The sequence below is a fragment of the Budorcas taxicolor genome, chromosome 21, assembly GCF_023091745.1.
Source record: "Budorcas taxicolor isolate Tak-1 chromosome 21, Takin1.1, whole genome shotgun sequence".
In the NCBI taxonomy this organism is placed as follows: domain Eukaryota; kingdom Metazoa; phylum Chordata; class Mammalia; order Artiodactyla; family Bovidae; genus Budorcas; species Budorcas taxicolor.
In genome coordinates, this window is record NC_068930.1 from 63,172,763 (window position 1) to 63,188,811 (window position 16,049).

A 16,049-nucleotide genomic window follows, 5' to 3' on the forward strand; every position below is an offset into this window, starting at 1 on the left:
AGGCCAGGGGTGGCAGCTGGGAGGAGCAACCCCACATCCAAGGAGTGGTGGCTGCATGGGCGCAGAAGAGCCTACAGGAGCCATCCCATGTTGAAGGTCTGGAAGGGCGGCAGTGAGGAGATACCCCTCGTCCAAGGTAAGGGGCAGTGGCTGCGCTTTGCTGGAGCAGCGGTGAAGAGATACCCCATGCCCAAGGTAAGAGAAACCCAAGTAAGATGGTAGATGTTGCAAGAGTACAGACACACTGAAACCATAGTCACAGAAAACTAGTCAATCCAATCATACTAGGGCCACAGCCTTGTCTAACTCAATGAAACTAAGCCATGCCCATGGGGCAACCCAGGGTGGGCAGGTCATGGTGGAGAGGTCTGACAGAATATGGTCCACTGGAGAAGGGAATGGCAAACCGCTTCAGTATTCTTGCCTTGAGAACCCCATGAACAGTATGAAAAGGCAAAATGATAGGATACTGAAAGAGGAACTCCCCAGGTCAGTAGGTGCCCAACATGCTACTGGAGATCAGTGGAGAAATAACTCTAGAAAGAATGAAGGGATGGAGTCAAAGCAGAAACAATACCCAGCTGTGGATGTGACTGGTGATAGAAGCAAGGTCCGATGCTGTAAAGAGCAATATTGCATAGGATTGACACTTACCTCATTCCAAAGCCATACCCTCAACTCTAAGCTATCACTGTGCTCCTTCCTTCACAGGCATGTCCAACTCTTTGCAACTTCTTTGGACCTTAGCCTGCTGTGCTCCTTTGTTCATGAGATTTTTCAGGCAAGAATGCTGGAGCGGGTTGCCATTTCCTGCTCCAGGGATCCTTCCTGACCCAGGGGTTGAACCTGGTGCCCTGTATTACTGGCAGATTCTTTTCCTGCTGAATCATTGGGGAAGCCCAACATCATTAAGTCAGCTGGTTGCAAACTGTGGTTGGTAGAGCCCAGTGGTCCCCAGAAGTCTGGCAGGGATTGTCATGGCTGGAGGGATGTGACTATGATGGATGAAAGGACAGGTTTTTCCCATGAGCACAGAAAATACCTGAAATTATCTCATCGCGACAGCAAAGGAGACCGCAAGGTCAAGAAGGGAGGACAATCAGCTCTTAGGGTGAACCAATAGTGAAGGACAGCAGGATGATGTCCAAGTCACGGCAGGTCCCCCAAACAGATGGTGCTGGAGACCAGAGGCCCCAGACACTTGTACTCCTGACACCCTTTGGGGACCTCAGGCTCACACCACTTCTGTGGGAGTTGGGGAGGAGTGCTTCAACTTACAAATCAAGCTGTAAACAAATAGTGTATTGCACACTCACACACACACACTTCAAAGAAAAGTGATTAATAAAGAAACACAGCACAATGTTAACTTGGATTTCGCTGGGCGCTAGCATTCCGGGAAATATTTCAGAAGCCCGTCTCTACATTTTTGGAGTTTCTCCATGATCCTTAAAGAGGATATCAGACCAGGAAAAAACACTTATAAAACAGAGTCAATAACTCTTTTAAAAAAACAATAATTTGGAGTAGTTTTCAATGATTCATTTGATGTTTTCTGAGTTGTCACATCTTCCTCAGTGAGTATTTCATAAACAGAAGAGAACTTTAACATGAGAAAGATTTTTATGTGTGTTTATTTACTGGCTATTTTTTAAGGGGAAAAACATGTATTTCGGTAACTAGATTGTTTGCATAGACCTAACAAATCCTGTTACCAGAAATGTTCATCTGCCCATTTCCAGGATGAGGTCTTGTTCCCTCCTACATTTCGCAAGCAAGAGAAGAGATTTTGCAGGATAAATAGACAAACGCAGTCATGAAACACCTGCGTCCAAGCAGACGGTGACTTTGGATCCGTCCCACATCCCGCTCTTCCAGGCAGGTAATCCGTGATGCTCCCACACTGGGAGCCAAGGGACCCCTTTCCCACAGTGGTTCTGGCCTCGGTCAGGGGTTGGTAGAACCTGAGGCAGGAGGGAGGCGGGAGGATGTGTGTCTGATGCTGGGAGGGTTCTGAGTCCTCTGAAGACCAGTCCTCTCTCTGGGTCTCTGTTTTCATCCTACAAAGGGAGGGATGTGCCACCAGGGCTTCTGGGGGCATTTCTGCCTTTGAGTACTTGGGGTTGAGATTCGAGCCAGCTGTGCCCCATCCAGCTGTGCATCCAGCGTCAGGTCAGAGGTCCCCCGAGGGCCCTGAGCTGCGTCTCCTTGCCTGGCACAGGGCACTGCCCTCAGAGAGCCCTGGGGACGGAATTAGAGCCCCAGGTCTCTCTGGGCAGAGGGGTCTCCAGGGGCGATTCCTGCACTTCACTGTCCCTCCAGGCCCCCGGCCAAGCTGCCAGATGTGTCTATTCAGAATTGAAAAGACAGGCTTCTCAGAAGCAGAGGCAACCCTCCAACAAGAACAGATGAAAAAGCACTATTCCTCCAGAAATAAGTTTTGGAAGAAAATGGTTAACTTCTTTGGGAAAAAAAACCATTGTACCACTCCTGAGTACACTAACAGTTTAGGCAATCGATCGTCTCTCTCCCCCAGGCTTGTGTGAAGGCCTTTCACTGGACTCTGGACAAAAATCAGCTCAGCTTCCTGCCCTACAGCCCTCCTCCTCTCCCCTCAGTCTCCTCCCATCTCTGCCTCTTGTCTCTCTTGCCTTCCCCCCTCCCACCCCAGTAGCCCTCTCTCTTCTGAGATGAGGGGCAGAGGCTGCAGGGAAATAGCCCTCTTTGCTGAGGTCACAGTTTGACCTCAGTCTCTCCTGAGGCTTCTGGGCAGTAGCTCTGTCCTCTGACCCCAGGGATCACAGTCTGGCTTGTAGAGTCCCAGAGAGGGTGGCCAGTGGAGGGGGTGACACATCTGGAAGTCCCCTTGGGAGCCCAGCACCTTCTTCTGGTATGTCACCTGAGCCGGTCCACATGTTGGATGGAGATGGGAACTGAGGATCAGAGAGGTGCAGTTACTGCTCGTCACCACACAGCACTCACAAGAAGCCAAAATGAAATCCTCGACCAGGTCTCTGAGACTGAGCTCACCTGCTTCTCCCCACCAGGAGGCCTTTCCAGGTTTTGATGGAAACACTCTCCACCTGTCCACATGGCAGGGGCTGAGCAGGATGCTCTGCCCTCCTTGTTGTTTACAGCAGGCCTCCTCAGGGCAGCCAGGCTATAGCACGGCTCCCACTGCCTGTGGCAGCCTCTCTCCTGAACCCTCACTGTGACCAGGCACCTCGATAGGAGAGCCTCCCTGAGGTCACACCCTTGTCCTCAGAGGTGGTGAGAGGTGCTGTGTCCTCTGATCAGTGCAGGGCTCCTTCCTGGGGGGACAGAGAGGGGCCACGGTGGGAAAGGAGCCCTGCTTCCTGGGCCCTCTGATGGAGTCTGTCCTGGGAGATGGATGCCTTCTCACTGGACGGTACCTCACACCCATCACCAGCTTCCCTACCCTGGAGCCAGGCACCCCAGGCTTCTCACCCCCACTCCTCCACTGCTTGCTGTGTGACCTTGGAAAAGCCCCTTCCCCTCTCTGCCCAGTCTCTCCACTGGGGAAAATGGTAACCACCATAGCACTTGATCAAAGGGTGAGAGGGAGTCCAGAGCCTCCTCGTGTGTGTTGGGAGCCCAGGAGGGTGCCTACCCCTGCGAGGTCCCAGAGCAGCAGGGCTGAGAGAACAGAGACCACAAGGGACAGAGGGCGGGGGCTGGGACATCATCTGACACGCGGAGACTTAAGGAGCTTTGCTTTTCAGACATGAGGGCAGAGAGAATGGCCCCCCTCCTGGCTCTGGGGCTCCTGCTGGCTGGGCTCTGCTCCAGTGTCCACTGCCTCCCAGAGAATGTGGTGGTGAAGGACCAACACAGAAGGGCACGTGTGGATGACCACACATTAGCCTCCAGCAACACCGACTTCGCCTTCAGCCTCTACAAGCAGTTGGCTTTGAAGAACCCCAATAAGAATGTCATCTTCTCCCCGCTGAGTGTCTCCATAGCCTTGGCCTTCCTGTCTCTGGGGGCCTGTGGCTCCACCCTAACAGAGATCCTGGAAGGTCTCAAGTTCAACCTCACGGAGATCCAGGAGACAGAGATCCACCAGGGCTTCCAGCACCTCCTGCAGGCGCTCAATCGACCCAGCAACCAGCTGCAGCTGAGCGTGGGCAACGCCATGTTCGTGCAGGAGGGGCTGAAGCTGCTGGACAAGTTCATAGAAGATGCCCAAGTGCTGTACTCCTCCGAGGCCTTCCCGACCAACTTCGGGGATCCTGAAGCTGCCAGGAGTCTAATAAATGACTATGTGAAGAATAAAACCCAGGGGAAAATTGAGGAGTTGTTCAAGTTCCTTTCCCCAAGAACAGTGTTGGTCCTGGTGAACTACATCTACTTTAAAGGTGGGTGCCCTGTTTGTCTCAGAAGGAAACAAACGTCTGGTTTTGTGTCTTCAGAGCTATTTCGATTTCAGCCCAGCCAATTCTGTGGCTGGGCATTATAGAGGAAGATGTCATCAGTGAGGACAGCTTGGGCACTAAGACCCTGTCCCTGTCATAGTCTTTGTCTATTTGGGGGTTTTCTAAATCACAGCTGTCATTGCAACACACAAGGGCGGGGGAGCCATTAACCCTTTGTCTGAGCCACAGTGAAGCGAAAGTCACTCAGTTGTGTCTGACTCTGTGACTCCGTGGGCTGTAGCCTATCAGGCTCCTCTGACCATGGAATTCTCTAGGTCACAATACTGTAGTGAGTCACCATTCCCTTCTCCAGGGGATCTTCCCAACCCAGGGATCGAACCCAGGTCTCACGCATTGCAGGCAGATTATTTACCATCTGAGCCACAGGGAGCCATTTTATTCTCAAACTTGCCTGACTGCCTGGAGAAAGGAGCTTTCCTCTAAGGTCAGTCTGGAGTGTCTGGGAACACCAGCTTATTTTAACACATACAAAGAAGGCCACTGCTCTGCACACTGTGGGCTGTGTGTGACCTGGGCTCCCTCTAAGGGGACTTGGTCTCAGCGGGTGGAGGTGGGGCTGGCGACCGGCTTCACGCTGTGACAGCCTCTGAGCAGCCTGGCCAACTCAAGGAACTTCAACTGTGCTCCATCATAGCTATGAGGGTAGCATTGGCAAGGCCAACCCCAGAGGGAAGCCTCAGGGAAGGACAATGCCTGGGATAAACTCTTTTCCAGATTCTATCTGGTCCAGGGCCCAGTCCCACCGGTAGAAACCCAACACTGCAAACCTCATCCTGGAAGGTCATAAGGGGGCAGAGTGAAGGCAGAGAGATTTCACACGCGGAGCCAGCAGTGCAAAAGGACACAGAATAAAGCCACAAAGAGTGATCATTGAGCAAGAGGGTGGTCGGGTGCCTAAGGGGCACCTGCTGGGGGGACATGTTCGCCCTGAACTGGAAGCTCCTGGCACAGCCCTGGGTAGCCCTCCTGGATCTGTGTTTTCCTCTGTAAATGAAGCCATAGGTTCCCAGTTCCCTGGAGACCTGGTAATGATCCGGGTCGGATCTGCTACGTTTCTTCCTGGACTTCTCTGTGCTCTAATCTCCTGCCACCCTGACCTGTCCCAGGACTCTCTCCTCTCCAGGGGTACCCACCAGCCCAGCTTCCCCTCTCCTCCCGTCTCCAACCATGGGGACACAGGCAGGGGTGGAAACAAAGCAGGAAGCAGGGTGGGTATATCCTCCATGAAGCCCCAGGGCTCCAATCTCCCCAAGAAGCCCACCCCTGGCACTAAGGTCTCCATCTTCCTTGGGGGACACCCAAGCCCCCTCCTCTGCCCTCTGGGTCCCCGTGTGGCTCCTGCTCCAGCCGGGCTCACAAGGCTGTGGGGACATGTGTCCTCCCTACAAAGCCAACGACTAACGCCTGGTCACTAACATGTCCCCTTGAAGGACCAGGTGGTCCCGTATCTCCCCAGGCCCAGCCTCATCCCCATCTCTCCCTTGCCCTCCACACTTCTGTCGACTTCTCCTTTAGCACAACTAACCAGCTTTGTTTCATATGCCGCTTCCCAATCCTGACCTGCGGGGTTCACCCCCGTCCCCAAAGGCTTACCCAGCTGCCCAGGTGTACGTGCACACCGAGCAGGCCCATCATAGAGGTACATGATATGGGGGGCCTCTGGCATGGGGAGGGTCTTCCCTGCTCAAGGACCAGGGCCGAGGAGGGAGAGACTGCCGCTCTTGCACTCACAGACTCTTGACCTGTCCCCCAACCTCCAGCCCAGTGGAAGACCCGCTTTGACCCCAAACACACTGAGCAGGCAGAGTTCCATGTGAGCGAGAACGAGACGGTGGAGGTGCCCATGATGACCCTTGACCTGGAAACCCCTTACTTCCGGGACGAGGAGCTGGGCTGCACGCTGGTGGAGCTCACGTACACCAGCAACGACAGCGCCCTCTTCATCCTCCCCGACAAGGGCAAAATGCAGGACCTGGAAGCCAAGCTGATCCCGGAGACGCTGAGGAGGTGGCGAGAATCACTGCATCCCAGGTGACTCCCCAGGGCCTGGAGCTGTGGGTTCAGCTGCCTTCTCGGCCCTTCCCCCTCTTCCTGGACTCCTGACCCCCAGCAACAGGGCCTCAGGAATGTGCAGGGCAGGGGCAGGGTGGGAGAGCCCATCCTGCGATGACCTTGCCCTTTGCTGCCTGCCTGGCTCAGTGCTTAAATCCTTCTGTAAGATGATGACATCTGAGAGGATGGGAGCAGAAGGCGCGCCTCACACTAAGAAGGGCTGAGTCATGAGGACTCAACATGATGCCCAACACTCAGGTTCTCCCCACGACTCCTCCTTTTGAAGGTAGAAGTGTTGCAGAAACCAGTATGCAAGAAACCAAGCACCACTCTCAGAGAGTTGGAGAACTCAGGTTTATTACGCCGGTCAGCCCAGAGGAGTTAACACTCTAAGCTCTGAGCCCTGAACAAAGGGGTGACAAAGTTTTTATAGACAGACTGTAGCAGACTATAGTGGACAACACTAGCTGTTAATATGCTGGTTTAATCTAAGGGATCTCATGCACATGGGAAGAGCAGTCAAGATGGGGTGGAGGATGCCTGGCCTTTGCGTGGACAGGCACGATTAAGCAGGTTTGCAGGGGCTGGGCAATTGCAAAAAGCTGAGCAAGGGAGAGTGAGATAAGCTCCAGTTCCTAGTATTCAAAGTCCTCACTTTCTGAGACTACGTGACCTATGTGATCCAGGCTTTGGAAGAAGCAAGCTGAGTTACAGAGGCAGAATGGACAGGAGGTTATGTAAAATTTTAATTTTTCCTCTTCAGAAGGATCAAATAGAATCAGGTGAGGGCCCAGGGGTGATGGGTTCTGAGGACCATATTTGCACTGTCTTTCCATTGTAGTCACTCATTTATTCATTCGCCCAGTCAGCACTGGTTGAATAGGTTAACTGAGGACATACTATGCCTCAGAGACTAACTTAGACCCTGTGGTAGGTCAGCAAATAAAACGCTAAATTCTCTGTCCTCATGGCACTCTCTAATTGTGGAAGACCGGCTGGAAATGAATATAAATTCTTTGTTAGGTTGAGAGGGGACAAATGGGGAGGTGGGGAGAGTAGAGCACAGTAAAAGGGTGAAGAAAATCGTATCCAGAGGTAGTTTGTGACCGTATACAGGGCGGCCCTTAGGTGAAGTTGCAGTGAGAGACTGGGCCCTCCGGATGTGTTGGGAAAAGCATTTCTGGGCAAGGGAATCACCAGGGCAAAGCCTCTGAGGCAGGAGCGAGCCTGGCGTGGTTGAGGATTAGTGAGGCCAGAGGAGAGCAGAAGGAGTGGAGGGGAAGCTGGGCGAGGCCAGGGTCCCCCCGGGGGTGGACTCAGGTCACTTGGGGCCTTGCAGACTCCTTAACCTCCCCCTGCCCTGGTGCCTGCCTGGCATGCTAGACTCCTGCAGATTGGAATGGATAAGTAACAAAATAAGGGGATTTAGCCCGAGGGATCTAGAAACTGAGAACAAGAGTCCTTATTCCAGGGAGAAGGGGGTTGGTTAAGAGGAATCCTTGGAAGACAGTGCTGTGAGGTGGGAAAAGGCAAACATCTTTTCAAGCAGGTGTTCAAATGTGTTTTTCTTGTTTTCTAGACGAATACATGAACTCTACCTGCCAAAATTTTCCATCAAAAGCAACTATGAACTGAATGACATCCTCTCCCAGCTGGGCATTAAGAAAATATTCACTGACGCTGCTGACCTGTCAGGAGTCACAGGGACCAGGGACCTGGTAGTCTCTCAGGTGAGTCTTTATAGTGTGGACAGCTCATCCTCCTATCAGAGCGTGAAATGTGGAAGCCAGACAGATGGCAGGTCCCCTGGAATTTGTAAAATAATTGCTTTTCCTGCAACTCAGTCTCCCTCCCTGGGACTCCCCAAGCCCAGGAGAGCTGGGTTACAATCACGGTGACGTCAGGTCCCACATTTCCTGAATTATAAAGTGACACAGAAGCCTGTCACTGGGAAGGACCCGGAGTGGAAACAGCAGTGGGCCCCATATCAGGCTCCATCTTTCTCTGCCTGTAGAGGGGAATGATCACATTTCTGCAGCCCCCAACTTTTCATCTTTAAAAGGAGCATATACTTCTTGGTTCCTGTTTGGTGCCTAGCGGAGCAGGTAAGAGGTTATAGGTTCTAACAAAGTCTGTAAAGCAACCGTGATGAAAACACACTGAGAGCATGCGAGAACACCCAGTGTCCTGGTGCTGTGATCCTAGAGGCAGGGGAGCCAGAGGGAGTGGTGGGGTGGGGGGTGGCTGGGCAGCCCTGCAGGCTCCCCTGCACCCACCTGCCATAGGACCTGGTAAAGGAGACACAGGCACTATGGGGCTCCGTGGTCCAGGGGTGGGAAGCCAATCCTAGGCAAGGGAGCTGAGGGCTCAGGGACACGTCAGCTGGGGCAGGAGAGGAGCAGAAAGCAGTGCTCACCCATCTGTTGCTTCGACATGGAGGGACTGTGGACAGTTGCCTGCAAGAAAAATGCCTTGACCTGGTCCCTCCCCATATACTAGGGGAAATTCAGAGGCAGCACAGTCTCTGGGTTAGGAGAGGGAGTACCTGTTCTTTGCCTCTCTGGTGTTGGGCACATCACTCACACTCTTGGCTTTCAGTTTGCACGTCTGTGTATCACAAGTATGCAAACAGTGGGCTGTTTGTTGGGAGGACAGCAGAGTGACAGGCCAGCAGCAGTGGGGTGGATGTCAGCCTCCTTAGAGGCGCTAGGTGACTGCTCACGTCCACCCACCCCATCTCCGGTGGGTACTGCTCTGGTGTTCCCGCAGGTGGTCCATGGTGCTGCGCTGGACGTGGACGAGGAGGGCACGGAAGGAGCTGCTGCCACGGGAATCAGCATCGAAAAACTGGCCTTTCAGAGAACCACTGTGCGTCTTGACAGGCCCTTCCTGATTGCCATAGTTCTCAAAGACACCCAGAGCATCATCTTTTTGGGGAAAGTCACCAACCCCAGTCAAGCCTAGAGCTCTGCTCTGAGCTGTGGGTGCCCTCCCTAAGGAGCAGGGTGCCCAGGTCCCTGGGTGGAGCCTGGCCCCTGGGCACTGAGGATCCACCCTGCCTGTCCCCTCCTGCTCACCCCTGGGAAGGTGACAGTGATGATGCTGGGGCTCCACGTGCACAGGGAGTCTGTGTCCTCTGGGTCACCTCTTGCTGTGAGGCTACACGCATCATGGGAACTTGGCTTATGACCTTTCAAATGTCATGATGGCTACTTCATTATGGCTAGAGTGATTTTAAATGATAAATCTATTTACTGATATAAATTAATAGAACTTTCCACTTTAATGCAGCATGAACAGAAAAGTTAATATGTGCTCAGCAGATAGAATGTTTGCAAAATATTCACTATGGAGCATTCACTTCATGCTGAGGATGCAGTACGAATTGGGTAACAAAGCACAGTCTCTCCCTCAAGGACTTTTTTGTTTTCATGGAAAAACTCAGACATTACAAAAACAGAGAGGATGGTATAACCTCACGTACATGTGAGCAGCTTCAGTCATTATCAACATGGGGCCAATATAATTATTCCCTCCCTTTCCTCTTTTGGGTTTGTTTTGTAGCAAATCTTACACATCCTGTTATTTTAACTATAAGAATTCTTAAAAATACTTAAAATGGCATATCACTTAAACATAATTCTTTAATATTATTCAATATCAAGTTATTACTCCCCTATGTGGTGCCTAAACTTAATTTTTTTTTTCTGAACTAGGATTCATTGTAGACACAGTGTCTACGCATGACATTTAATTACTTTATCTTGAAGTCTCTCTCTCCGTTCAGTTCAGTTCATTTCAGTTCAGTCGCTCAGTCGTGCCCGACTCTTTGCGACCCCATGAATCGCAGCACGCCAGGCCTCCCTGTCCATCACCAACTCCCAGAGTTCACTCAGACTCATGTCCATTGGGTCAGTGATGCCATCCAGCCATCCCATCCTTGGTCGTCCCCTTCTTCTCCCTCCCCCAATCCCTCCCAGCATCAAAGTCTTTTCCAATGAGTCAACTCTTTGCATGAGGTGGTCAAAGTACTGGAGTTTCAGCTTCAGCATCACTCCTTCCAAAGAAATCCCAGGGTTGATCTCCTTCAGAATGGACTGGTTGGATCTCCTTGCAGTCCAAGGGACTCTCAAGAGTCTTCTCCAACACCATGGTTCAAAAGCATCAACTCTTCAGCGCTCAGCCTTCTTCACAGTCCAACTCTCACATCCATACATGACTACTGGAAAAACTCTCTCTCCGTAGTGAAGTGAAATTTATATAACAAAATTAGCCACTTTAACACGTAAAATTCAGTGGTGATTAACACATTTACAATGCTGTACAACTATCACTTCTTTTTAGTTTTGACTGTTTTCATCACCCCTAAAGGAAATCCCATATCCATTAAGCTCTCAATGCCCATTACAACCTTTCCCCAGGACCTGGTAACTACTAATAGAAATTTTTGTATCTCTGAATTTAACATCTCAGTATTTTATATAAAGGGAATGATACAATATGTGACCTTTGGTGACTGGCTTCTTTCCCTTAGCATGATACTTTCAAGATTCATCCACACTGCCTGTGTTTCAGTATTTCATTCCTTTTTCATGTGGTGGTAAATAACCTGCCTGCAGTGTGGGAGACCTGAGTTTGATCCCTGGGTTGGGACGGTCTCCTGGAGGAGGAGGGCACTGCAGTATTCTTGCCTGGAGAATCCCATGGACAGAGGGAGATTGGTGGGTTGCGAAGAGTCAGACACAGTGAAGCAAATTATCAGCATGCATGCAAGGTCATTTGACATTTACCTCTGAAGAACCTCCAAACCTATTTCCAGAGCAACTGCACCATTTTACTTCTTCACCAGCGATGTACAAGGGGTCCAATTTCTCCATATTCTTGAAACATGTGCTGTTGATTTTCTATTGTTATTATTATTAATACAGCCTTCTTCGATTTGAGTTAATGTCTTACTGCAATTTTGATTTCTCTGAGGATGGTGAGCATGTGTTCAGTGCTTAGCAGTCCCTTGTGTATCTTTTTTGAAAAAATGTCTATTAAAGTCCTTTTTCCACTTTTTATTGGATTTTTTGTCTTTTATTATTGAGCTGTAAATATTCCTTAAATATTCTAGATGTATGATTACATGAGTATGTCTAGATGACATACTCATCAGTTGTATGATTTGCAAATATTTTCTCTCATTTCATAGGTTTTCTTTTCACTCTCTTGGTAGTTGACTTGTGATGCACAAAATATTTTAAATTTGATGAAGTCCAATTTGCCTATTTTTGTTGTTACTGCTCATGCTTTTGGGTGTCAGATCTAAGAATCTATTGCAAATCCAAGATCATAAGAATTTACTTCTATGATGTATTCTAAGAGTGTTATCTGTTTAGCATTTACACCTAGGTCTTTGATCCATTTTGACTTGTTTTATATATGGTGTGAACCATCACCCTGACCCACTCTATTTTTAAAGAAATATATTACAATGTATTTTAATTGACACTTTAGTATCTGTGCCCATTACAATATTTAAAGCTTCTTGAAAGCTGGTATCCTGATATTTGTACACCATTGAATTCTCAGCAGGACCACAAGGATTACACATAGTGGGGACTCAATGGACATTTGGTAAATAAATGAGTGAATGAGTGAGTGATTAAATCACTATAATTTTAGTCACAGAAAGGTATTATTGATATGACTGGCATAGATCTTCTAACTTCCTATTTGTTTTATATTTGATCCATCTGTATTTTGTTTTTTTTCTTTTTCTCTTGCTGTATTTTTGGATTATTTGAGGAGTTTTCATGTTTTTGTTTTGCTCAACTGTTGAATTAAAACCTATACTTTTTATTTTGTGCATTTTTTCAGTGTATTGAGAATATACAATAAATCTTGAACTCATCAATATGTATCTTCTGATAATACTATATCACTTCAAGTAAAGTATAAAACCTTACCTCAGTATTCTTGCTTTTTTCATCCTTTTGTCCCATGTGCAATTGTTCTCTATAATTTACATGTGTTAAATTCCATAATACATTGCAACTTTTATTTGCTACACAGAGTTAATTGCCCATCAAAGAGTTTCACAATAAGAAAAAAAAAAAACACTTTTTACTATTTTTGGCACTCTATTCCTCTGTACAAATTTTTATTTGCCTATTTACTTTCTGTCCCAAGAACTTACTTTAACACTTTTTGTAATGCAGGTATACTGGTAATGAATTGTCTAAGATTTTGTTTGTTAAAAAAATCAATATTTTGCCTTCAATTAAAAAATGTTTTTGCTGGTTATACAAATGTGATCTTATAAATCAACAATCATTTCTTGTTATTGTCTCTCACAATTTTGGCATTCAATTCTGATTGGGCTCAGTAAGGCTGTTTTCACTCTGGGTGTCTCCTGTGCTTACTCATGGACCATGGCTGATTGAAGCCACCGAACACTTCCTTACTCACATGCCTGGTGGTTGATGCTGGCTGTGAGCAAAGATCTCAGCTGAACTGTGGTCAGGACACATACATGGGTTACTTCCATGTGTCTCGGCCTTCCTCACACTGCTGTTCTACACTCAGAAATCACAGGCATCACTTGTCCTCCTCCATAACAGTTGACAGTCATACAGGCCCAGCCAGGAGCTGCCAAGATCACATACTTGGGTGAGAAATATAGCTTTGGTTCTCTTTGCAAAATATTTCCTCCTAAGTATTCCCTATATTATCATTTAGATTTATGATGCTTTCCTTTCTTTTTACGCCTTTTTCTTCTCCTTATGTTTCCTACTATGACTAAAATTGTATTAATTTCTTTTTTTAATTTCTTTTTTTACTCTGTGTGTGTGTGTATATATACATATGTATATGTACATATATATATATATATATATATATATATATAGTCTAATTTATTTGTTTAGTATGTCTTTCCTTTTCTCTATGGTCTAAATTGGGTGTTGGGTACAAAGTTAGTTTTCCAGCCTAATAAGATGAGACCATTAAAAATTATTTTGTTCAGTCTTTAAGTCATGTCCAACTCATTGCAACCCCATGGGCTGCAGCTTGCCAGGCTCCTATGTCCTGCTCTATTTCCTTCAATTTGCTCAAATTCATGTGCCTTGAGTTGGTGATGCCATCCTACTATCTCATCCTCTGCTGCTCACTTCTCCTCCTGCCCTCAATCTTTCCCAGCATCAGGGTCTTTTCCAGTGAGTCGGCTCTTTGCATCAGGTGGCCAAAGTATTTGGAACTTCAGCATCAGTCCTTCCAATGAGCATTCAGGGTTGATTTCCTTTAGCATTGACTGTTTTAATCTCCTTGCTGTCCAAGGAACTCTCAAGAGTCTTCTCTAGCACCACAATTCAAAAGCATCAATTCTTCACAGTTCAGCCTTCTTTATGGTTCAATTCTCACATGTGTACATGACTACTGGAAACACCAAGCTTTGACCATACAGAGCTTTGTGAACAAAGTGATGTCTCTGCTTCTTAATATGCTTTCTAGTTTTGTCAGCTTTCCTTCCAAGGAGCAAGCACCTTTTAATTTCATGGGTGTACTCATAGCTCAGTTGGAAAAGAATCTGCCTGTAATGCAAGAGACCCGGGTTTGATTCCTGGGTTGGGAAGATCCCCTTGTCAACTACAAATTGGCACTTACCAAGATCATTGCCAACAACTGAACAACAAAGACATTTGCCATCTGCCTCTACGGAGGTTGAACCCCATGCTCCTATAGCTGTTGACTTTCAACAACCCCTGAGGGAGTTCAAGGTGGAGTGAGGCACTCTGTGCTCCAGGGAATCTGGTGGGACAGGTCTTTAGATAGTTGGAGGTTTTTAGGAAGAGATTTTATGATCTCAATCATTGCATCGCCTCATATCTAGAGAAGCACTAACTCCCTTCAAGTTGACATCAGACCCTCATGACTAACAAAAACCTTTTGTAAATTGAGTGCTTCATGGTACTGAACTCCCCCCTCACCAAAACCTTATATATTGACTTTTCAGAGCTGTCTGAGATGCTGCCTCCAGGGCTGCAGGCCTCATTTTGCCCCAAATAAAACTTAAGTCACAACTCTCAAGTTGTACATCATTATTTAGTCGACACCCTGGAGAAAGAAATAGCAATCCACTCCAGTATTCTTCCCTGGAAAACCCCATGGGCAGAAGAGCCTGGCAGGCTACAATCATTGGGGTCACAAGAGTCGGACATAACTTCGTGAATAAACCACCACCAGTCACTGTCCACAGTGATTTGGAGCCCAATAAAATAGTATCTGTCATTGCTTCCACTGTATCTCCTTCTATTTGCCATGAAGTGATGAGACTGGATGCTATGATCTTAGTTTTTTGAATGTTGAGTTTCAAGCCAGCTTCCCCTCTTGACTCCCATTAAATGGAAGGTGGATGTGGCAATGAGCCCTCTGGCACCTGGCAGAAAACATGAAGAATACAAGCAGCCTGAGTCCCTGACAAATTGGAATCAACATGTCAACCCACTGCTTAAAATATCAGGACTTGCAAGAGAGAAATAAGCTGTAGTCCTATTTTAGCTAGTATTTTCTTTGGGATTCTCTGTAACTTCAAAATATACTGTCAGTTCTGGAAATTACTGGAGACTAAAAGGACATGGAAGGAAAAGAACTGAAAGGACTGAAAGGAAAAGTTATGACCAATCTAGACAGCATGTTAAAAAGCAGAGACATTACTTTGCCAACAAAAGTCCGTTTAGTCAAGGGTATGGTTTTTCCAGTGGTCATGTACGGATATGAGAGTTGGACTATAAAGAAAGCTGAGCGCCAAAGAATTGATGCTTTTGAACTGCGGTGTTGGAGAAGACTCTTGAGAGTCCCTTGGACTGCAAGGAGATCCAGCCAGTCCATCCTAAAGGAGATCAGTCCTGAATGTTCATGGGAAGGACTGATGTTGAAGCTGAAACTCCAATACTTCGTCCACCTGATGTTAAGAGCTGACTCATTTGAAAAGACCCTGATGCTGGGAAAGATTGAAGGCGAGAGGAGAAGGGGATGACAGAGGATGAGATAGTTGGATGGCATCACTGACTCAAGGCACATGGGTTTGAGTAAATTCTGGGAATTGGTGATGGACAGGGAAGCCTGGCATACTGCAGTCCATGGGGTTGCAAAGAGACACAACTGAGCGACTGAACTGAACTGAACTGAGAGCTTAAACCTAGTATTATTTGACTAACTCTTCATAGAGACACCTCCCCCACCTCTTTCCAGTCAGGGAAACTTTCTTATCTGCATTTTAGAGATAAAGAGATTAAAGTCCATGGTATTCAATAAATATCCTGGGATCACACAGCTGGTAAGCAGTATTTTCAGGATCGAAATTTCAGTTCAGTTCAGTCGCTCAGTTGTGTCTGACTCTTTGCAACCCCATGAATCGCAGCACGCCAGGCCTCCCTGTCCATCACCATCTCCCAGAGTTCACTCAGATTCAAGTCCATCAAGTCTGTGATGCCATCCAGCCATATCATCCCCTTCTCCTCCCGCCCCCAGTCCCTCCCAGCATCAAAGTCTTTTTCA

The 16,049-nt window shown here is 47.8% G+C and overlaps 1 protein-coding gene across 1 annotated transcript; it reads left to right on the forward strand.

The window, feature by feature from the left end:
* Nucleotides 1-3,743: 3,743 nt before the first annotated feature.
* On the forward strand, nt 3,744-9,473 carry LOC128066732 (serpin A3-3). The gene is made up of 4 exons (XM_052659830.1): nt 3,744-4,379; nt 6,218-6,488; nt 8,089-8,239; nt 9,279-9,473. The coding sequence occupies exons 1-4, from the start codon at nt 3,746-3,748 to the stop codon at nt 9,471-9,473; spliced, it is 1,251 nt and encodes a 416-aa protein (XP_052515790.1). The 5' UTR covers nt 3,744-3,745.
* The last annotated feature ends 6,576 nt before the right edge of the window (nt 9,474-16,049 follow it).